Here is a 23,666-nt window from a genome sequence, read left to right as displayed (position 1 = left end):
CTACCTTTGTTCTCCGGTGATTTCATGAGTCTCTGGTTGCACTTCCTTCTGACTATGCATCCAATATTTCTTTGTTTCTTTCCTTTCTTCTGCATGCTTCCTCTCCTCCAGACCTCATTCCATTCCCCAACCAACATCTCTCTCTGTCCCTCCATGAGTCCAACTTTTCTTCCTCTCTCATCCCCCAGATCATTTTTCACCACTGCCCACCAGCCCCATGCCCATTTCTCCTTCTATCACCCCTCTCCAACACCATGAAACATCTCTCCCTCCATCACTAAGTCCAACACTCCTCACCCTTGCATCCCCTTCAATCAATCCCTCTGTTCCCTCTCCACCACCATATCCAACATTTCTCCCTCTCATCCTTCTATTCCCCATGCATCTCTAACTCATTTCTCTCTCTCTATATGCCCAATTTTCCTTTTCCTTTCCCCATGTGCACCTTCTCTTTCCCTCTCACTCACTTTCTATTCCCCCCTCTCTCCTATGTCCCAAGTTAGTGCCCCCTTCCTCCCTCCCTTGTGTCCCATGTCCATGCTCCCTCCCTTCCTTCAGTGTCCTGAGTTTGTGCCCCCTTCACTGTCTTCCAGCATTTGGCCCACTCCCTTACTCCCTCCCCTGAAACTGACCCACTTTGAAGCCTACCTGCTTCCCCCATCTCAAGCCTCCGCTGTCGTCAGTATGCCTCCCTGCCTCCGTCTGATGCCCGCTGTACACCTCCCTGCCTACTAGAAGCCTCTCCCTGGGAATCCCTGCCTCCCCCCTCCTTCCCCCCCCCCACTGAAGCCGCTGCCATCAGGATTCCTCCCTGCCATCGACGGCACACCCACTGCAAAGCCGATCCGGAGCTGACATGCTCCATCCCTCCCCCTCCGTAGCAGGGACTGGCCATGGCCACGTGCAGCAGCCAGCCCACGAGACTTCCCCCATCAATTCTGAATACTGAGGAAGAACCGACATTTAACCCTTAGGAAGCCGCATTTTGAGCGGCGAAACGGGCCCCGTCAGACCTAAAGAATGTATAGTGAATGAATGAATGAAAATTAGCAGTTTTTCCAGACTTACCCAAATCACAGTGATCAAGGGCATCATTTAAGATAAGTAACAGTTTCCTCTTAATAGAGTCAGTTTTTGGATATAATAATGAAAGAATAGTGTGGCAAAAGGGTGCCATATTTTTCCTGTGATCACCAATAGACTGAATGCACTGAGAAGAAATTAGTTAAATGAAAATTAAAAGGAAAAAAGTTTAGAAAAATTTAAAAGGTTTAAGAAAAGTATATATTGTCTGAAAAACAAAAAAAGTTTAAATGGACATTTAATATGAGATTATTTAAGCTGTGATAAACGCCGTAAAAAGAGTGAAGGTGTTGTCGATGAAAGAAAACCATCACCATATATATCAAAGGCGACAAACTTTATGATCCTTTGAGTGGTGCTCTCAGACACTTTCCTTCACTTTGGTAGCACTTTGGTAGTGGTTTACTTTGTGGGGATCTTGTCTGCTTTGCAGTAAACTGTAATTTTTCACATTTGATCATAATGAGCTATTACCCATCAGTGACAGCGGAATCGGTCAAGAGAGTCTAAAAGAAAGAAAATTAGCAGGTAAGAACCTAATTTCTCCCTTTCATATACACAGAACACAGACCCTCACGCAGTATAAAATAACTAACCATAAATTAAAAATAGAAATATTAAACTGAACTCCCAACAAGCCACAATACGACACCGATGCATGCTGCAAAATTTAAAGAAAGCAGAAGTAAACTAATTTGGAACATGAAGATGTTACTAGCCAGACTTTACGGTATGGTTGGATAGGCTGGAGTGAGCTTGGATGACAACTTCAGCATTTGGAACCTAGGACAATACCAGACTTTACAGTCTACGGCCCTGAAATATCAAAGAGACAAGTTAATTTAATTATGTATTTTTTAATGGGTATAATTTATAGGCAGACTGGATGGACCGTTCAGGTCTATATCTGCCGTCATTTACTATGTTACTATGTTATATTATACTAGTCTTATAGCCCGTTACATTAACGGGTGCTAGAATATATGTGTGTGTGTCTCTCTTTATTTCTTTCTCTCTCTCTCTCTCTCTCTCTCCTTAGCCGCTTTCTTTCTTTCTGTCTTTCTTTTTCCTTGGCTGTCCATCACCACCCCTTGCCTGCTCCCCCTGTCCATTCTCCCTTCCTTTTACCTCCCCTGTGTCCACCACCACCCCTTCACAGCTCTCCTTATGCAGCAGCAGCCCTTCTCCCTTTGTTTTACCTCCCCCCTGTCCAGCAGCACCTTCCTTCTCCCCCTGTCCAATATTAGGCCTCTGTTCCTTTTTCTTCACACACCCCCTGTCCATCAGCACCTCTTTCCTTCTCCCCCTGTCCAGCAGTAGGCGTCCCTTCCTTTTTCTACCCCCTCCTCCTTCTTATCCCTATGATACACTTACCTTGCTCTGCCCCTGATCAGAGGCTCCCAACAGCCGCCCAGATGCACCCATTGGAAAAGTTCCCTCTGCGACATCCCGCACCCCTCCTGACGCGACTCCCGCTGTCTTTCTGTCTGTCTGTCTCTCCCTGGCCCCCTTTGTCTGTTTGTCTTTCTGAATATCTCCCTGCCCCTGTGTCTTTATTCTTTTCTTTCTGTCTCCCTTCCTCCCTCTGTCTGTCTGTCCGAAGCAGTATTCCTGCCCCCTCCATTTTCCTCCCCCCCACACCAGTTCCCTGTGCACCTGCCCCTGTGTCTTTATTCTTTTCTTTCTGTCTTCCTTCCTCCCTTTGTCTGTCTGTCCGAAGCAGCATTCCCTCCCCCTTCCATTTCCCTCCCCCCACACCAGTTCCCTGTGCAGCAGCATTAGGGTTTCCTCTACCCCCTTTCCCTTCCCACAGTGGCAACTACAAACGCGGGCCCGAGTCCTTTGCCGCCCACCCCCTACCCTTCCCTTCCCGCGGGCCCGACTACACATGGCGATTCAAGCAGCGTGTGCATCAGTCTTCACACGCTGCTTCGGGTCCTTCTACTGCCCTGATTTACTCTGGCACATCCGGAGCAAATCAGGGCAGTAGAAGGGCCCGAAGCAGCGTGTGAAGACTGATGCACACGCTTCTTAAATCGCCAGTCGGGCCCGCGGTAAGGGAAGAGGGGGGGGGGGCGGCAAATGACTCGGGTCCCGGGCAGCGGAAAGTTGCTGGGCTCCTCAGTGGGGGCGCTTAGTGGCTGCGATCCCTCTCCTCCCAGACCCCCCCCCAGAGGAATGGAGATCGAGTTGCCGCCATTTTGAAGATTGTTCTGCCCTGCTCCTTGCCTTAGTATATTTTTAATTTGAAAGACACGGTGGCGGCGGCTCCTCTCAAGACCCCGACTGCATTGGACTTCCGACGCAGGTGGGGATCCTGAGAGGAGCCGCTGCCTCGTCTTTCAACTTAAAAATATAGTAAGGCAAGGAGCAGGGCAGACCGAAGAACAGCAGAGTCTGGTGCAGTTCAAGAGAGGAGCCGGTACCATGCACAATGAGAGCCGGGGGTGAGGAAGGCCGCCGCAGCTGTGTAACTTTTTTATTTTAAAGCCGCCGCCGCAGCCGGTGCCGCGCATTCGCACTCGTGTTTTCGCGACAGAACAGGGAACACGTTTTTTGAGTGCGCATGCGCGGCCTATTATTTTATTATATTAGATATAAATTAACACCAATATTTGAATAATATGATGAAACTATTTTACTGGACTAAATACATTTTTCAATTAGCTTTCAGAAGCCACAACCTCTTTCCTCAGGTCAGGACAATATACAGATCTTATGGTATCTTGTTCTGACATAAGGAAGGAGGGTTTGGTCTCCAAACATTGGCCACAAATGTATTAAAATTAGTCCAATAAAGAGATATCGCCTTATTTCCATTTTCATTATCTTTACGTAACAACATAAGAATAGCCTTACGGGCTCAGACCATCCTCTCAATGGCCAATCCAGGTCACCAGTACCTGGCAAAAACCCAATCCAGGGCAACATTTATTAACATAGATACCACACTACTTTATTCTAAACAAAAAATAAAATTGTTTTTGTTCTACCTTTGTTGTTTTCCCAATTACTTTTTCTAATTTTTCTCTCCTTTTTCACTCAACTTTCTTCAATTTATTTATCTGCTTCTGTCCAGATTTAATTCTTTCCTACTATACAGTTTACAATTTCCCTTTCTTTTTCTCACTCTGGCTCTACTAGTTCACTTCCTCTTATTTCCCAGTCACTAACCCTATCCTCTTTCTTTTCCACATTCGGTATTTGACACTCTCCCACTTTTATCCAGCATCTGCTCCTCCTCTCTCTTCCATCCAGTGTCTTATCCCTCGCCTATTTCTTACTCTTCTACCCAGAATTTGCTCCCTCTCTCTGAATGTCCATTTTCATGTTTCACAGCAGACTGTGTGTCAACAGATCCTGTTTGACACAAGTTGAGAAATGGGCCTCCATCTGCATTGTACAGTCTTGGGCTTCCTCTCTAAAATGCTATTTTTTGTGTCCTTCACAGATCAGTTATGGAGCAATGGATCCCGTCTTCAGTGACCGGATTCTCTTTCCATCCTTTTTCCGAATGGTCCCTAATGAGCGCTCTCAGTATGACGCTATTATACAGTTACTCCGGCACTTTGGATGGACCTGGGTTGGGATCCTGACATCGGCTGATTATCAAGGACAATCAGCTGGTGAAGAACTTAAGCGGAGCAATTATTCAGAGCAGAGGTTGTGTTGAGTTTTTAGCAATGATACCAATGATTGGGAATGATCAAACTATACCGGAGGTTGTTCACCTGATTCGCAGTTCCACCTGCAGCGTGATAGTCGTCTACAGTAGTATGGTCTATCTGCTCCAGCAGTTCATGTTCAAAGAATGGAGAAAACATGAAATACCTCCGAAAGTGTGGATTCTGTCAGCGACTCTGCCGATTATTACAGATTTCAATATTGGAAAAGCTTTCCAGATCTTAAATGGCTCGATAGCATTTTCTATCCCAAAAGGTGAAATTCCTGGATTCAAGGATTTCCTTTATAGTGTGAACCCTACCATGTTTCCAGATGATGTTTTACTGAAATTAATTTGGCAGGGAAATTTCGGATGTAGGCTGCCAGGCACAAAGAATAGATGGAAACATTTTGATATGTTGCCTAATTGTACTGGGTCTGAGACGCTGCGTAGCCTGGATTCTTCTCTGTATGATGTCTATAATTTCAGATTCTCTTACAATATTTATACAGCAGTCTATGCCCTGGCACATGCTTTACATCAAATGTACACGGCAGAGCCCTTACAAGGACCGATTACTGACAGAGAGAGTCTGTGGCAGAGATTCCAGCCATGGCAGGTAAAATGACACCAGATGTTATAAGCAGGAGGTGTGAGTGAGACAAAAACATATAGCCACCTGCTTATATAGAAAACAAAGACACACACATACAGCCAACCCAGCACAAAGTGATACTATATATAGAGTTGAATGAAGTGATTGGACATCAAATAAAGTGTCCAAAGAGCAAATTTTGAAATTATACAAATATGATGGAACACTGATTAGTGTTCCATCATATTTGTATAATTTCACTATATATAGGGTTACCATATTTGTGAAGTCAACAAAGAGGTCACATGACCCTGCCCCAGGCCTCCTTTCCACTAGTCTCACCCATGCCCAACCCCCCACCTTTCACCAGTCTTGCCCCTGCCCCGCCCTATCTTTCATCCATTTCCTTAGTCGCCTTCTCAACTTCTGTACCCTTTTAGTGCTTTTCTCTTTCCCACCTCCCCCACAGGTACATTTCTCTCCCTCTCCCTAACCCCTCAAGGGTTCTTCTCCCTCCATCCCCCATGGGTGTTTTCTCTCCCTCTTTTTCTCTTTCCATAACCCCCTCTCTTGTGAGTTCTTTTCTCTCTCTCTCTTCCTAACTCCCCCCCCCATGGGTACTTCTCTCTCTTTCTATATCCCTCCCTCCAACACCCCCCCCCCCCCCGTGAGAAGGTGCTTCTCTCTCGCTCTCCTGTCCCCCACTTACTTCCTCGCTGAAACTGAATCTTTGGAATGGCTGGAAGCAACAGCAAGGTGATCTTGCTGCCGTTGGCCTGCACCAGAAGCCTTCTCTTTGGAGCAACTTCCTGTTCCTGCATAGGCGGGAAACTCCAGTGAGGCAGCTTCTGGGGCAGGCCAACAACAGCAGGCTGACTTTGCTGCTGCTGGCCAGCCTAAAGATTAAATTTCAGCCAAGCTCGGAAGTAGGTTGGGGACAGGGGAAAAAGCCATCTGGACACCCGGATAGCCCTCTATAAAAAGCCATCGAAGGAATTTTAAACAGAAATGTTTTAAAGTTTGGTTTAAATTTAGGGAGGGAGGAATCTTCACGGAGATGGGATGGCAGATTTTTCCATAATGTAGGAGTAGTAACAGAAAAAATTTATTTTCAGGTTGTGTCATAGATTCTGTGGTAAAAAAAGGTTTATTGTTCCATTCGTTGAAAATAAATCACCGCTCATATTGTGATGTTATAATGCCTCATTCCACCAATGCCTAAGAGCCAGCCTCATCGGTGATGTCACAATGGCTTGGTTTCCCTATACTTGTGCCCCTTTACTAGATGTATTTGCCTCATTGAAATGAAAAGTGCAAGAAAAGTGTGGAATAATTGTAATTTCATGGCTCCACATCATGCTCTTCTTGGTTGGGTTGAGAACTTTTCAATGGTCTCTCGTATTGTGATGTCATAATGCCTCATTCCACCAATGCCTAAGAGCCAGCCTCATCGGTGATGGCACAATGGCTTGGTTTCCCTATACTTATGCCCCTTTACTAGATGTATTTGCCTCATTGAAATGAAAATTGCAAGAAAAGTGTGGAATAATTGTAAGTTTCATGGCTCCACATCATGATCTTCTTGGTCGAGTTAGAACTTTTCAGTGGCCTCTTGTATTGTGATGTCATAATGGCTCATTCCACCAATACCTAAGAGCCAGCCTCATCGGTGATGTCACAATAGCTTGGTTTCCCTATACTTGTGCCCCTTTACTAGATGTATTTGCCTCATTGAAATGAAAAGTGCAAGGAAAGTGTGGAATAATTGTAAATTTCATGGCTCCACCTCATGCTCTTCTTGGTTGGGTTGAGAACTTTTCAGTGGCCCCTTGTATTGTGATGTCATAATGCCTCATTCCACCAATGCCTGAGCCAGCCTCATCGGTGATGTCACAACGGCTTGGTTTCCCTCTACTTGTGCCCCTTTACTTTACTTTTTTTAAACTGCTTTCAACTCTTAACTCCCACTCACTGCTATCAGATACCTATACCCACTGTATAATTTCCTCTACCATAATCTCCTCAACCCCAAAATGTCCTGTCTAAATTAGATTGTAAGTGCTTCTGATCAGGGGTCCCAAAAGATCGATCAAGATCAACCAGTAGATTGCAAGGGCAAAACGAGTTAATCGCGGAGCCCATCCAGGGCTCTGTGATAGACTTGCGTTGCCTTTGCGTTCTCTCTGCTTCACTGACGCCGCAAAAGCCAGGCGTGTGCAGCCACTGCACAAGCGCCAGGCCCACAAGCCTTCCCCTCGCATGTCAATTCTGACGTCGGAGAGAAAGTTCCAGGCCAGCCAATCGCTGGCACAGAACTTCCTCTCCTAAGTCAGAATTGACATCGGGGGGGGGGGGGGGGGAAGGCTTGTGGGCCCGGCCCTTGTGCAGTGGGTATATGGGCCTGGCTTTTGTGGTGTCTGGGAAGAAGAGAGAAAATGGCAGCGGTGGCTTGGGGAGCAGGGAGAGAAAAAGAGACAGAAAGTAAAGGGGGCAGGGAGAGAAAAAGAAAGAAAGGGGGCAGGGAGAGAAAGAGAGGGGAGGAGGGTGGCAGGGGGAGAGGAAGAAAAAGTTGGGGGAGGGAATGGAGTGTGTCAGGTGGCTGGCAGGGAGAGAGGAAGAAAAAGTTGGACTCATGGAGGGACAGAGAGAGATGTTGGTTGGGGAATGGAATGAGGTCTGGAGGAGAGGAAGCATGCAGGAGAAAATAAAGAAAGATTGGATGCACAGTCGGAAGGAAGTGCAACCAGAGACTCATGAAATTACCAGACAGCAAAGGTAGGAAAAATGATTTTATTTTCAATGTAGTGATCAAAATGTATCCATTTTGAGAATTTATATTTGCTGTCTATATTTTGCACTATGGCCCCCTTTTACTAAACTGCAATAGCAGTTTTTTCCGCAGGGAGCCTATGAGTGTCAAGAGTAGCACAGGGCATTCAGCGCAGCTCCCTGCACTATAAACCGCTATCGCAGTTTAGTAAAAGGGGAGGGGGTATATTTGTCTATTTTTGTATAGTTGTTACTGAGGTGACATTGCATATTTTAAAGTCATCTGCCTTGACCTCTTTGAAAAAAACCTGAATATAAATAACATTTTCTCTGCGTACAGTGTGCTTTGTGGTTTTTTTTTATATTTTATTGTTGGTAGATCATTTTGACTTGGTCATTTTAAAAGTAGCTCACAAGCCAAAGAAATGTGGGCACCCCTGGTCTATTGTATGTTAAAATGTACAGTGCTGCATACGCCTTTCAGCGCTATAGAAATAATAAACAGTAGTAGTACTAGATGCATTTGCCTCATTGAAATGAAAAGTGTGGAATAATTTGCAAGTTTCATGGCTCCACATCATGCTCTTCTTGGTTGGGCTGAGAACTTTCCAGCGGCCCCTCGTAACCGCCACAGACTCACGCCATATAAAGTCATCAGGATACAGACTATTGTTTATCCCACCTTTTTTTGTTGGGACTATTTTTTTACATTGGTATCTTTGTTCCCCACCCTTTTTTTCTCTACCTCTTAATTCTAGCACAATGTGGGTTTGTGCCATTATTCTATAAGGATGTGGGCTGTAAGATGCACCTAAAAAGCAAGGAGGGGGGTGCCCTGAAATACGAAGAACTATCTCTTAATGCATTGATGCTCTGAAAACCAAACACACAAGATTGAATTGAATATGGACATTTGTATTTTGCTTTTCCTTTGACGGTTCAAGGCAGATTTCTGAAATTCAAAGCCAGTAGTATCAATATAGGGAAACCAAGCCATTGTGACAGTAACAAGGAGGGAAGCATGTGGTGCAGTGGTTAAAGCTACAACCTCAATATGCTGAGGTTGTGGGTTCAAATCCATGCTGACCCTATGCAAGTCCCTTAATCCTCCTCATGTTCCAGGTCCATTAGACAGATTGAGAGTCCATTGGGTCAGACAGAGAAAAATGAATGTGTACCTGAATAAATTCATGTAAACCGTTCTGAACACACTGGGGAGAACAGTATAGAAAATTGAATAAATATGGTAAATATGCATCAACTAGTCTTTAAGCACGTTACGTTAACGGGTGCTAGACTAGATGTGTGTCTTTGTCTTTCTTTTTTTTCTCTCTCCTTGGCTTCTTTCTGTCTATGTCTTTCTTTCTGTCTCTCTCCCTCCTGCTGTCTGTCTTTCTTTCTGTTTCTCCATGGACAAGCAGTATAAGTCAGCCCCACTTTTGGTGACGTCATCTACGTTCCCAATTCGGATTTGCTCTCCCAGAGCTCAGGTGAGGCTTTAGGAGCCTCATCTGAGCATGTGCAGGTAGCCCTATATATACCTGTGCTGTCCCTCACTAATCCAGTTTAGTTAATCCGCCCTTCCCAAACGGACGGATCACAGCTCTCCATTCAAAAACAAACAAACAAAAAAACAAAAAACAACAACAACAAAAAACCCAGAAAGAAAGAAAAGAAGAAGAATGGCAAGAAAAAAAACACAAAAAATCGAAAAGCCTGCAGGAAAACCAGGTTTCAAGAAGTGCCCGGACTGCAAACGAAAAAGGAGCTCCTTGGACCCCCATGAGGTGTGTGTCCATTGCCTAGGAGAAGCACACCTCATGGCAGCCTGCCCTCAGTGCCTAAAAATGTCTCAGAGGGCTAGAAGAAATCGGCTCCATAAGCTGCACACCATGGGGGAAGACCAGCGAAGGAAGAGAGAGAGAGAAAAAAAAAAATGCAGCCAAAAAGCAGCCCCTGCTTACCTGCTGCCTCAGGAAGCCCAGCAAAAACAGAGTAGACTGCTCCTGAAACTTTCCGACTACAGGATAGCTCCCCTGACGGTTGCTCCATGGCCTAGGGTAGAGCATAGAAGTGCAGACAGTGGCAAAAACGGCCGAGGGTCTCCTATCCCCTCCGCCGGCCATTCCAGCTGCACCAACTCGGGACTGCTCCGATTTCAAAATCGAAGCCATGCGGCCATCGAAGCCATGCTATGCCTGCAGCCCCGAGATTCAAACTGCCTCGATCTCATCCCAGGATGATATCAGTGCACTGGGCCCCACCCCCTTAAAGGCACAGACACAGCAAAAAGGCAAGCCTGGATACAGACAGTGACTTTGCAAGCATGGAAAAGAACTCTGCACACCTAAAGGGACAGGACAATGTGCCTCACAAGAGCCAACACACCAGAACCTGCAAGGAGGGAACATGAAGGAGACAGAACATCTTCCTCTTCATCATCATCATCAGCAGCCTCATCAAGACGGCGGAGGCGCAGAAGGTCGAAAGATCACGGGACCAGGAGCAGGGCAGACCCCATCAGCCGGCTGACCACCCACGTGCATCGGCCACAGATCCCAACATCCAGCCATGCCAACTGACCACTCCTACCGCTCACAGACAATTGTTCGACTTTTTCAACATTCATTGCACAGCAACTCTCCGGGCAAAGGGCGCAGAGCAAGAGCTCAGCACCGAATGCAGAGCAGACACTGCAACCACCGGCAACATGGAGGCAGGGAGCAGAGACAGCCGCATCACACTCTCCAGCCACAGACGGCTATGCCTCCGAATGCAGTGGGCGCTACCAGCAAAGCTATGCTTCAACACGGGGCAGCCCACACACATCAACAACCCAAGACACTCCAGACACAGAGCACGCGTCTGGGACAACACAGTCCGACATGCCGGCAGGAGGACCTCACTTATCCAAAGTTCCTCCAGAAGGTAGTTTCCAAGCTGGCACTCACCCCAGTACAGGAGCTAGAGGCGACAGAAGAAGCACCGGGACTGCTGAAATACCTAAAGTTGCAAAAGGCCATAGCCGCACTACCAGCTCACAGAATGCTACTAGATTGCCAGGACCAGATCCGGAAAACCCCACGGTCAGGCCCGGCCGTGTCCAGGAGGCTAGACCAAAAAATACCAGATCAGTGAGGCACTGGGCTTTGACAAACCACAGCTCCCTCACCAGTCCACCATAGTAGAAAGTGCCCTTAAGAAAGCTAAGAGCAACCGCATGCAGGCCAACGACCCTCCGGGCAAAGAACACAGGACCCTGGACGCTACCGCCAAAAAGGTCCACCATGGCTCCATACTGAATGCCAAAATTGACTCTCACCTGTTCCACCTTACCCTGTACAATGATGCCCTCCGGAGGAAAATAGAGGAAACCCTAGACACGCTACACCCCGAGGGAAAAGCCTCTATAGCCCCCATATTACAGGAAATGGAGGAATGCGGAAAACACATGATAAAAGCGATTTTTGACGCATTTGAAACATCTGCCCGCACGGCCGGAGTGGCCATAGCATCCAGACACCTGGCATGGCTGCAGGCATCGGGCCTACACGAGGACACCCATGAGCATATCGCAGATGCACCTTGCTCAGGGGAGAACTTATTCGGAGACAAAGTCACGGAAACAGTGGACACAATGAAAGCCAATTGCACAACTCTCCAAACCCTCTCCTCAGATGGCTTCGTAAAACCCCGGCACCAAGGTGGCATAGCACCAACCACTATTGCTGACAAAATAACACCGTAAGGCGTTTCGACAACCAGACAAGAGGGCCGTCCCAGAGACAGAAAGCACAACCCTGCAGCGCCCCTTACTAGTAAAGGCAGCGCCAGAGAGAGGGAAAACAGCAGAAGCCAGCTACTTCCACCACCGCAAAAGCCGGGCCTAGCTTTTGACTCATCAACAAGGCCCTCCACCCCTGTTGGGGGCCGCCTCTCCGCATTCAACAAAGCCTGGGAGAAGATAACAACAGTAAAATGGGATGCTACACACCCGCTAGCCAACCCACCAAAGAACTCATCCTCAGAGAAATCAAAGCTCTCCTTCAAGCAAGAGCAATAGAACCAGTATCCAAGTCACAGCACAACCAAGGGTTCTACTCCCACTATTTTCTAATCCCCAAAAAGACAGGAGGGTTCAGACCCATCCTAGACCTACGAGGCCTAAACAAGTATGTAACCAAGGAGAAATTTCGTATGCACTCCTTAAGAACAATCCTACCACTAATTCAAAAGGACGATTGGCTGGCTTCACTGGACCTCCAAGATGCGTATTCACACATCCCTATGCACTCCTCCCAAGGAATGTTTCTGCGGTTCAGGACCCAAACCCAGTACTTCCAATACAGGGTCCTGCCCCTTTGGACTCTCCTCTGCACCGAGAGTCTTCACAAAATATGTCATGGTAGCAGCGGCACACCTCCGCAAGAGCACCATATGCGTGTTCCCTTACCTGGACGATTGGCTGCTGGGGGGTCCATCAGCCTGGAAAACGACAACAGCAGTCAATACAACGATGTCACTCCTGCAATCCCAGGGGTAAACACCAAAAAATCCGTGCTACAACCAGCATAATCAATAGAATTCATTGGGGCAAGGATCTGCACTCCCCTGAATGCAGCTTTTCTGCCCCACTTAAGGGGACAAGCAATACAAAAAACTGGTTCAGCAAATATCAGAGACATACACATTCACAGCAAGAACAATACTACGCCTCCTGGGCCATCAAGCAGCCTCCATGCATGTTGTCCCACGCACCAAACTCCACATGCGACCCCTTCAGTGGTTCCTCAGAAAGAATTGGAACCAACACACATAGCCTCTGTCTCAGAGTCCCAATGGATCAGAAAATTCGCAACAACCTCAAGTGTTGGACACAACAACAGAATTTGTACACGGGCAAGCTTTTCCAGCAGCCACAACACCAACTGACACTCACCACAGATGCCTCAAAACAGGGGTGGGGAGCCCACCTCCTCCATCTGAGAACCCCTGGTCACCTTCCGAGGCCAAACAACACATCAACCCGCTAGAACTCAGGGCAATTGGGAATGCCCTACAAGACTTTGCTCCCTGGATCTCCAACAAGACCTTACTGATCCAGACAGACAATCAGGTGGCAATGTTCTATATCAACAAGCAGGGAGGCACGGGCTCACTCACCCTCTGCAGGGAAGCCCAAAAAATCTGGACATTTGCTTTATCAACCAATATTCTCATCCATGCCACCTACCTCCCGAGCCTGAACAACGCCCTGGCGGAGAGCCTCAGCAGAAAGCTGGACCCCCACGAATGGTCCCTCCATCCGGAGGTAGCCCAGGATCTCTTCCACAAATGGGGCCTCCCAACAAGGGACCTCCTCGCTGCAGAGGACAACAAGAAGTGCCCTCAATTCTGCTCCAAAAGACCGGCACAAAACCATACATTGGGGGGAACGCCTGCTCTATGCTTTTCCCCCCATACCACTCATCCACAGAGTGCTACAGAAGATCAGGCAGGAGGCAGCCACAGTGATCTTCTTTGCGCCCCACTGGCCGAGACAGGTGTGGTTCCCCTGCCTATACCAGATGTCGGCACAGCCGCCAATCAGTCTACCGCTGCGACCGGACCTCATCACCCAGGACCAGGGACAAACTCTGCATCCCAGATTGAAAGCACTAACACTGACAGCATGGATGTTGAAAAGCTAATCCTGGACCCTTTCCACATGTCAACCGAGATGACCGAGGTACTGCGAGCAGCCAGACGCTTGGCAACCAGGAAATCATACAGACTCAAGTGGAAAAGATTCCACATATGGTGTGTCTCGAAAGGAAAAGATCCACTCACCTGCCAGGTCCCAGTAGTATTCCAATACTTACTTGACTTATCCACAGCAGGCCTGAAAACATCCTCCATAAGAGTCCACTTGAGCGCTATATCAGCGTTCCGCAACCGCGTTGAGGACAGGACCCTAGCCACACACCCACTAGTGTCCAAATTCATGAAAGGGCTTATAAACCTGCACCCCCCGCCCACCGCCAGCGTGGGACCTGGGCATCATCCTCCGCAGGGTAACAGCGCACCCCTTCGAGCCATTGGAGGATGCCCCAATCAAATTCATCACCTGGAAAGTAGTCTTGCTCATTGCCATCACATCAGCAAGGCGTATCAGCGAGCTACAGGCCCTGGTGACATACCCACCAGACACACAGATCCTTCATGATCACGCAGTGCTGAGAACTCATCCAAAGTTTCCTATCTAAGGTAGTCTCATCTTTCCATGTAAACCAAATTGATAGTGCTCCCCTCCTTCTGCCCGGGACCACATACCAACAGCACGGAACAACTCCTACACATCTTGGACTGCACCCGTGCACTTTGCCTATACATTTAACGAATGCAACACTGGCGAAAGGCAGTACAACTATTTGTCTCCTTTGACCCCCAACAAGCCAGGAACACCAGTGGGGAAACTCACTATACCCAACTGGATCTCAAACCGCATTGCCTCCTGCTACGAGCAAGAGGGAGGGTCCCTTGAGAGAAAGACCACAACACACCAACTAAGAGCCATGGCCGCAACATTGGCAAACCTCAGCAACACGCCACTTCAGGACATTTGCAGAGCAGCCACATGGTCTACCCCACACACCCTCACCAGACACTATTGCCTGGATCGCCCGAAAACAGACCTCCAATGACTTTGGTCTCAACATACTACGAATGGTGACCAAAACAGACACAGCAAAAGACATCAATATCTGGACTAGATGAACAGGACTATCTGATCTGTCTGAATCAGACAGAAGAGATTGTTAGACAGCTTATATTCTGCTATGTTGGCACAATTTGCACAATCAAAAAAAAAAAAAAGTGTTACTCATACAACACGTTGGTGATATATATTTGTTATAATCGCTATCTGTTATTGAGATACATACTCTACCATGTTGGTAGATTTAAAAAAAAGAAAAGAAAGGGAGTGTTGGTCCAGTTCTAAGGACCAACATAAAGTTCCTATTGTTTACAATGCATAACCTCTGACTGGTCTCAGTACTTGGGGCTTTGTCTCTGTCCCTCACCTGACATTTATGCAGCCTCACCCTACCGCAGCGAGGTAGCGGGGACGCAGAGGGGACCATACCCGACCACACTCCGCACCCCGCAGCTGGAGAGTCACCAAAAGTGGGGCTGACTTATACTGCTTCTCCATGGAGAAAGCGAAGTTACTTACCTGTAACGGGAGTTCTCCGTGGACAGCAGGATAAGTCAGCCACACTGACCCTCCCTTCCTCCCCTATGGGTGACACTGCAATAAGACTCAAGCTAGGGGAATCACTGGATTAGTGAGGGACAGCACAGGTATATATAGGGCTACTTGTACATGCTCAGATGAGGCTCCTAAAGCCTCACCTGAGCTCTGGGAGAGCAAATCCGAATTGGGAAATGTAGATGACGTCACCAAAAGTGTGGCTGACTTATCCTGCTGTCCACGGAGAACTCCCGTTACAGGTAAGTAACTTCGCTTTCTCTTAACTCCCCCTGTCCATCAGTAGCCCTTCTTCCTTCCTTTTACCTCCCCTGTGTTCACCACCCCTTAAAGTCAGGGGGTTGGGTCATTAGAGTGGGCAGACTTGATGGGCTGTGGCCTTTTTCTGCCGTCATTTTTCTATGTTTCTCCCTTCGTTTTACTTCCCCCTGTTCAGCAGCACCTCTTCCCTGCTCCCCCTGTCCAGAAGCAGCCCTTCTCCCTTCGTTTTACCTTCCCCCAGCCCAGCACCTGTTCCCTGCTCCCCCCTGTCCAGCTATAGGCCTCCCTTACTGTTACATCCCCCCTGCTCAGCAGCACCTCTTCCCTGCTCCCCCTGTCCAGCCATAGGCCTCCCTTCCTGTTTCCTCCCCCCCTGCCCAGCAGCACCTGTTCCCTGCTCCCGCATGTCCAGCTGTAGGCCTCCCTTCCTGTTACATCCCCCCTGCTCAGCAGCACCTCTTCCCTGCTCCCCCTGTCCAGAAGCAGCCCTTCTCCCTTCGTTTTACCTTCCCCCTGCCCAGCACCTGTTCCCTGCTCCCCCCCTGTCCAGCTGTAGGCCTCCCTTCCTGTTATATCCCCCCTGCTCAGCAGCACCTCTTCCCTGCCCCCCTGTCCAGCAGTAGGCCTCCATTCCTGTTTCCTCCCCCCCTGCCCAGCAGCACCTCTTCCCAGCTCACCCTGTACTGCAGCATTCCTTACCTGATTCCCCTGTCCAGCATCTGACTGTTTAGAAGAGGAGGACAGAAGAACAGCAGAGGGCCTTACAGTACTTCCTGGCTGTGGATAGGCCTGCCGCTGCCTGGAGGAGCTGAAGAGCAGGGTGGCCCGCGCTTAGAGGTTCCTCAGGTGCGTGGGAAGCTGTTTTGCCCACTAGTGTGTATGAGGAACGGTCGGGATCGCGTGCAATGTCCGATGTTCTTTCGCCGACCGTTTAGTTCTGTGCTGGAGGTATTTTTAAGTTTAAGTTTCAAGTTTCAAGTTTATTAAAATATTTGTTATACCGCTTATTCAAATTTCTAGGCGGTGTACAGCAATAATAAAATAATGAGTCTTTAAAAGTAACAAAACATTTTGGAATTAAAATATTAAAAACAAGACAGTATTAATTTAGTAGACGTTGACAAAGAACAAGTAAGTTAACTACACAGAAATGGGAAAGAGGGAAGAACTACAATATTTAAATAAAGCGTACATCGACGTTAAAAACAAAAGCCGCCGCGATGGCTCGTTTCATGATCCCCGCCTGCGTCGGAAGACTTCTCCGACTCAGGTGGGGATCTTGAGAGGAGCCACCACCGTGGCTTAGAACTTAAAAATAACTGCTCAGAACATCCTTGGATTCCACGAGGGTGGTGCTGTTTTTTCTCCCAAGGTAATAGAACCCTAAGCGCACATGCGTACTCCTGCCGCCACGGCCATACGGATCACGGAACACGCAGTTAGGAGTGCGCATGCGCGCTTAGGGTTTTATTATAGCAGATAGGAATTTACCTTCATAAAATTCACATATCTGCTAAAACACAAATTAATGTCCCCTGCCATATACCTATCTTACATATAGACTTTGCATTCTTGTCATGCCTACACATCCAGTCACCTCTCACTAGTACTGAAAATATTGCTCTCTGGTACCTCACCTCATACATTCAGGTGAGAGTTTCCAGCAATTTCTCCATGTAATTTCCAGATTGTTTCCTTTTTTTTTTTTCTAGCTGAATAATTTTCTTAGGAATATTCATTTTAAACCTTCTATTGGAAATGAGATTTTCTTTGATGAGAAAGGGGACACTCCCACTCGATATGACATTCTAAATTGGATTTATTTGCCCAACGGAGCCCTCATCCAAACCGTTGTGGGCAGCTTTCATCCTTCTGCCACTTCCGATCAACAACTCTTCATCAATGAGAGCGCCATCCGGTGGCAACCGCTCTTTAAACAGGTGAGGGTGAATTACATTGTTCTAATACTCAGGGTCAGCATCCTCATATTAAGAGACAGTATTACAGGTCATCCTGGCTGGCATTAAAAAGGTCAGAGTGTCATTGAACCACCAGCTCAGTGACAGTATGTAAATTACTTTATGGGTGACCTGGGTTCACGTTCTGTGGCTGGCATTTGTGCTGTGGGATCACGAGGACCAGGAACAGCATCAGTCATACTTCAGTGATATCTGGACACCAGACAAAGTCAATATTAGCTCAGCTCTAGATACATACATGTAGCTGCCCTTGATTCAGTTCATTACTAACAATAAAATCCATCACAGAGGCTCAATCTCAGTCACTTCACTTTGGCTGATTTGCTGTTTTGATCGCGGTCTTGGATACTTCGTTTTGGCCAATTTGCTGGTTTGATTGCAGTCTTGGATACTTCAGTTTCATCGCGATCTTGGATACTTCATTTTGATCACGGTCTTGGATACTTTGTTTGGCTGATTTGCTGGTTTGAACGCAGTCTTGGATACTTCATTTTGATCATGGTCTTGGATACTTCGTTTTGGATTATTTTCTGGTTTGATCGCGGTCTTGGATACTTCATTTTGATCACGGTCTTGGATACTTCATTTTGATCGCAGTCTTGGATACTTCATTTTGGCTGATTTGCTGGTTTGATTGTGGTCTTGGATACTGTAGTTTGATCGCGGTCTTGGATACTTTGTTTTGGCTGATTTGTTGGTTTTATCTCGGTCTTGGATACTTCATTTTGATCGTGGTCTTGGATACTTCGTTTTGCCTGATTTGCTGGTTTGATCGTGGTCTTGGATACTTCATTTTGATCACAGTCTTGGATACTTCATTTTGATCGCAGTCTTGGATACTTCATTTTGGCTGATTTGCTGGTTTGATTGCAGTCATGGATACTTCATTTTGATTGCCGTCTTGGGTACTTCGTTTTGGCTAATTTGCTGGTTTGATCGTGGTCATGGATACTTTGCTTTGGCTGATTTGCTGTTTTATTCACGGTTAGATGAAGGTTATTCTATGATTAATATGTTTACTTCACCTAGCTAATTGTGATAATATAGTTGACATCCAAAAACGGCATACACTGGCACTTGGACGTTTTAGTTATCAGGATGTCCAAGTGCCAATTTTCATAACCAACTTTCAGGAGATTTGGAGAGGGGTCCCAGCTACTGTGCATCCAAAATTCAAGAATGGTGTTTTGGTGGTGTGCTATGGGTGGGCTTTGGGCATGCTTAGACTTGGATATCTTGCAGGGATAATTGAATTTTTCAGAAAGATGTCCAGAACAGAATTTAAATGTTCGGAGCTAGACCTGTTTTAAAAGCATGTTAAAAAAATACCCAAACAGACCAAATGACCACTGGAGAGATTAAGTAATAACCCCCCACACTCCCCCTGTGGTCACTTTCCCCCTTTTCACCCACCCACCTCAAAATCTGAATAATACATACCTGTGTCAGAAATACCTAGAAGAAGCAGGATAAGAGAAGGGACACCCTTTATCTTATGTCTTTCTCAAAATGACTCTGGGATTATGTGGACATTGGAATTAGAAGCAGTCTCCTATGATTTGCTGTTTTGATCGCGGTCTTGGATACTTCATTTTGTTCACATCTTGGATACTTTGTTTTGGCTGATTTGCTGGTTTGATCGTGGTCTTGGGTACTTCATTTTGGCTGATTTGCTGGTTTGATCGCAGTCTTGGATGCTTCATTTTGGCTTATTTGCTGGTATGATCGTGGTTTTGGATACTTCATTTTGGCCGATTTGCTGGTTTGATCGTGGTCTTGGATACTTCAGTTTGATCGCGATCTTGGATACTTCATTTTGATCATGGTCTTGGATACTTCATTTTGATCACGGTCTTGGATACTTCATTATGGCCGATTTGCTGGTTTGATCGCGGTCTTGGATGCTTCGTTTTGGCTTATTTGCTGGTTTGATCATGGTCTTGGATACTTCATTATGGCCGATTTGCTGGTTTGATCGCGGTCTTGGATACTTCAGTTTGATCATGGTCTTGGATACTTCATTTTGATCACGGTCTTGGATACTTCATTATGGCCGATTTGCTGGTTTGATCGCGGTCTTGGATACTTCAGTTTGATCATGGTCTTGGATACTTCATTTTGATCACGGTCTTGGATACTTTGCTTTGGCTGATTTGCTGTTTTGTTCACGGTTAGATGAAGGTTCTTCTATGATTAATATATTTACTTCACCTAGCTAATCCAAAAACGGCATACACTGGCACTTGGACGGGTTGTTTTTTTTTTAGTTCAAAGAGTTTTATTGATTTTATAAATCATAGAATACAATACGAACAATATGAGTGTTCCCTGTAGAGGAACACATATTAACAATAAGCATTAACACATGTGAAGTGCATCAACAATAAAATAATAGTCTGTGGTCACTTTCCCCCTTCCCACCCACCCACCCCAAAATCTGAATGATACATACCTGTGTCAGAAATACTTAGAAGAAGCAGGATAAGAGAAGGGAAACCTTTATCTTATGTCTTTCTCAAAATGACTCTGGGATTATGTGGGCATGGGAAATAGAACCTGTCTCATGTGAATGCTCACAAGTTGTCCTTGCTGTTGTTCCTCAGACTCCTCGTTCTGTGTGCAGCAAGAGCTGTAGGCCAGGATATAGGAAGGCTCCCAAAGAGGGGAGCCCGAAATGTTGCTATGACTGTGTCCCTTGTGCTGAGGGAGAGTTCTCCAATGCAACAGGTAAGAAAAACAGTAACCAAGAAAAAAAAGGATACAATAAAAGAAAAAATGAAGAAACTTCATTTCACTTTGTCTGTTATGTTTATACCCATCCATTGTTACTACTTCACATGCACAATAAATAAAGATAAACTGATATCATATATTAAAACCAAATGAATATGACAGTATTTAAACCAATAAAACACCACATCAAACAAACGAGCCTTTGGTTTCTCGTGAAGTGTCATTCCATAGCTTGTATTTTTCACATAACTGCTATCTTATGAACACTTAAATAGCTCCTGCTTTAACAAGAGAAGTTATTGTGATGGTTGATAACTTTACCAAAATGAGTCTGTTTGTATTGTGACATTCACAGTTATTCTATTCCAGAAATTTTAAACAAGAATAAACGAGAAGACCAATGCTAATACAAATACAGATAAAGAACAAAGAGCTCAACCAAATAGTAGATTATAATTCTTCCGGGCGCACAAAAGGGTACACAGTTGGGTATACTCCTATGTTGTGCTCTTTTAGCAGTGTGGCTCCACAGGTACATTTTAATCATTCGGGTCACTTATGAAGGTGATTACTGTGGTAACTGAACTGAAGTCCACTGGGAATTAATGAGCTACTGAGCTGTGGCTGCACGGCTTTGAAAAAGAGGAAAGTTTTCTTTCTGTAAATAAATATTTTCACAGACTATTCCTGCTTCAACCCTCTTTCCCTTTCCTTGCGCCTGATATTCAAAAGTAATTACCTGGATAATGAAAGCTATAATGGGAATAATTCCATTACAGGGCAGCAACTTTAAGCTGTAAATTACATGGTAACGTACATGTGTAAAAACCCTTCCAAGAATACTGCCTAGTTGAAAAGTATGTGCCATGTTGCATGTACTTTGCTCATGTAAAATAATCCTTTGTGTGATTAACCCAGTCAATGAACCGTAGATTCACAATTACAAGCGTTATAAGACTCTTCTCCTAATGAAATAGTACCCTTATAAGTAGGCTAATTTCTTACCCTTTTATGATAGGTGCCCTGTTAAAAAATTTATTTCCACCTTCATCTGGATAATTCCCCTAGCCAATGCTACCACTGATTTGCAAAGCACAGCTGAAAATCCAAATAGTACTGAGGCGGTGGGTGGAGGAATATCTGGATGAAAGAGCAGGAGAATCAGCAGATATTGGCATTGAATATATGAGTTTTGTTTAATTGCCACAGCTGGTGTTGAAGAAAAAAAATGCTGACCATGGTGGGTGAATATTGACCCAAATAGTGTTGTTATCAAAATGTGAGCTTCAGACTTAAATTTGTTCCCTTAAAAATAGTACCTTCTCATATTCGCTATATGGACTCATGGGAAAACTCTTCTAGTACTGATACTCTTTGGACCAAGGTGTGGGCTTACCTTTTCAAATCCGCCTTGTTTCTCCCATACGGAAATACACAACTTAGAATTCTCTACAATTGATTGATTGTAGTTATTTTTTGAAATGAATATTTGATATTTGTTTTACAGATGACTGTTTTGTATATATTTGTTCTTAGTTTTTAAACTACAATAAAAAAAAATTAAATATAAAAATAGCATATTTTATTCAAATGCTAACAAAAATACAGTTCATTTTTAGATATGGAAAAATGTCTGAAATGTCCCGATGACCAGTGGCCCATGAAGAAGCGAGACGGCTGCATTCCAAGAACCATCGAGTTCCTTTCCTACGAGGATCCACTGGGTGCGGCTTTGGCTTCCTTGGCCATTGTATTATGTGCAATCACTGCTGGAACTCTAGGAATATTTCTTAAATATCGAGAGACTGCTGTAGTGAAAGCCAATAACCGGGATCTCAGCTACATCCTCCTTCTCTCCCTCATGCTCTCCTTCCTCTGTTCCTTGCTATTCATTGGGCGTCCGGAGAAGCTGACCTGTCTGCTCCGGCAAACTGCTTTTGGGATCATTTTCTCAGTCTCTGTTTCTGCAGTCCTGGCAAAAACCATCACAGTTGTCATTGCTTTCAAAGCCACAAAGCCTGGAAGCAGGTTAAGGGAATGGGTGGGGTCCAGAGCACTCAGCTTCTTGGTCCTTCTGTGCTCCCTGGGTGAAGTTCTGATCTGCACTGCGTGGTTACTCATCTCTCCCCCATTCCCAGACTACGACATACAGATAGATCCTGGTAGGATGATACTTAATATGCAATGAAGGCTCCCTCTTTGCATTTTACAGTGTGATCGGGTATATGGGCTTATTGGCTATATTAAGTTTCATTGTTGCTTTCTTAGCCAGACGTTTACCTAACAGTTTCAATGAGGCCCAATTGATCACTTTCAGTATGCTGGTGTTCTGCAGTGTTTGGGTGTCCTTCATCCCGGTTTACCTGAGTACAAAGGACAAATACATGGTAACTGTGGAGATATTTGCAATGCTGTTATCTAGTACAGGACTGTTGAGCTGTATCTTTATCCCAAAATGCTACATTATTCTGCTCAGGCCTGAGATGAACACAAGGGAGCATTTAATTGGAAAACAATCTACCAGTATGTAAAACAGTATAACTAAAGTCACGGACTTTATATTCTACCCTCCAGTACTGAAGAAATGAACCTGTAGAAAGATTAAAATAGTGGTTGTCCTGGGAGAGCAGAGTCAATAGGATAATCCGATGGGGTGCATTATAGGAATTTGTTTTTTAAGAAAAGTAATGGAGAATGTATAGAGAAGAGCAAAGGACTAGCATTAGAAGGAAAGCAGAAGGATACAGTTGATCAGAGGTATATCTGACTGGTGTCATTTCTGGAATGGCACCAGTCAGAGTTGCAAACACAAAACAAGAAAAAACTGCAGACAATCTGTACAAGATGCAGGCTATGTTTATTATATCAAATATTAAATGCGATCAAAGATACCACCTTTTTACAAAACAAGGGACCCGAAACGGTCCTTATTTAGGTAAACACGCCTTCCTCTACGGTCCTAACAAATGCATTCACACCTTTTATGCATTATTTCTTCAGACTATGATTTTTCATCACATTATACAGATTATTGCTTTATCACTTTAGCACACCACATGTCCAATAATTGTATATCAATTGCATATTCTTGGGTTTTTATTATTTTTATTTACATTTGTTAGGACCCCTGAAGAAGGCGTGTTTACCGTGTCGGGTCCCTTGGTTTGTAAAAAGGTAGTGTCTTTGACCGCATTTAATATTTGATATAATAAACATAGCCTGCATCTTGTACAGATTGTCTGCAGTTTTTTCTTGTTTTGTGTTTGCTGTTCCTGCAGTACAGTCTTCGTTGGATTTTCCTTTGGTTTTTACTAGTCAGAGTTGCACATC

The 23,666-nt window shown here is 45.5% G+C and overlaps 1 protein-coding gene across 1 annotated transcript in view; it reads left to right on the top strand.

The window, feature by feature from the left end:
- LOC117368592 (extracellular calcium-sensing receptor-like) overlaps nt 1-22,867 on the top strand; it is a 45,070-nt gene extending 22,203 nt beyond the window's left edge. The window contains 8 exon segments of the mRNA XM_033962321.1: nt 4,535-4,702; nt 4,704-5,366; nt 10,748-11,197; nt 13,588-13,839; nt 17,337-17,564; nt 20,207-20,330; nt 21,956-22,515; nt 22,517-22,867. Coding sequence (XP_033818212.1) covers nt 4,535-4,702; nt 4,704-5,366; nt 10,748-11,197; nt 13,588-13,839; nt 17,337-17,564; nt 20,207-20,330; nt 21,956-22,515; nt 22,517-22,867 — 2,796 coding nt within the window.
- Nucleotides 22,868-23,666: the final 799 nt, after the last annotated feature.

Source organism: Geotrypetes seraphini, chromosome 10, assembly GCF_902459505.1.
Source record: "Geotrypetes seraphini chromosome 10, aGeoSer1.1, whole genome shotgun sequence".
Taxonomy (NCBI): Eukaryota; Metazoa; Chordata; class Amphibia; order Gymnophiona; family Dermophiidae; genus Geotrypetes; species Geotrypetes seraphini.
This window is presented reverse-complemented; position numbering and strand designations above follow the sequence as displayed.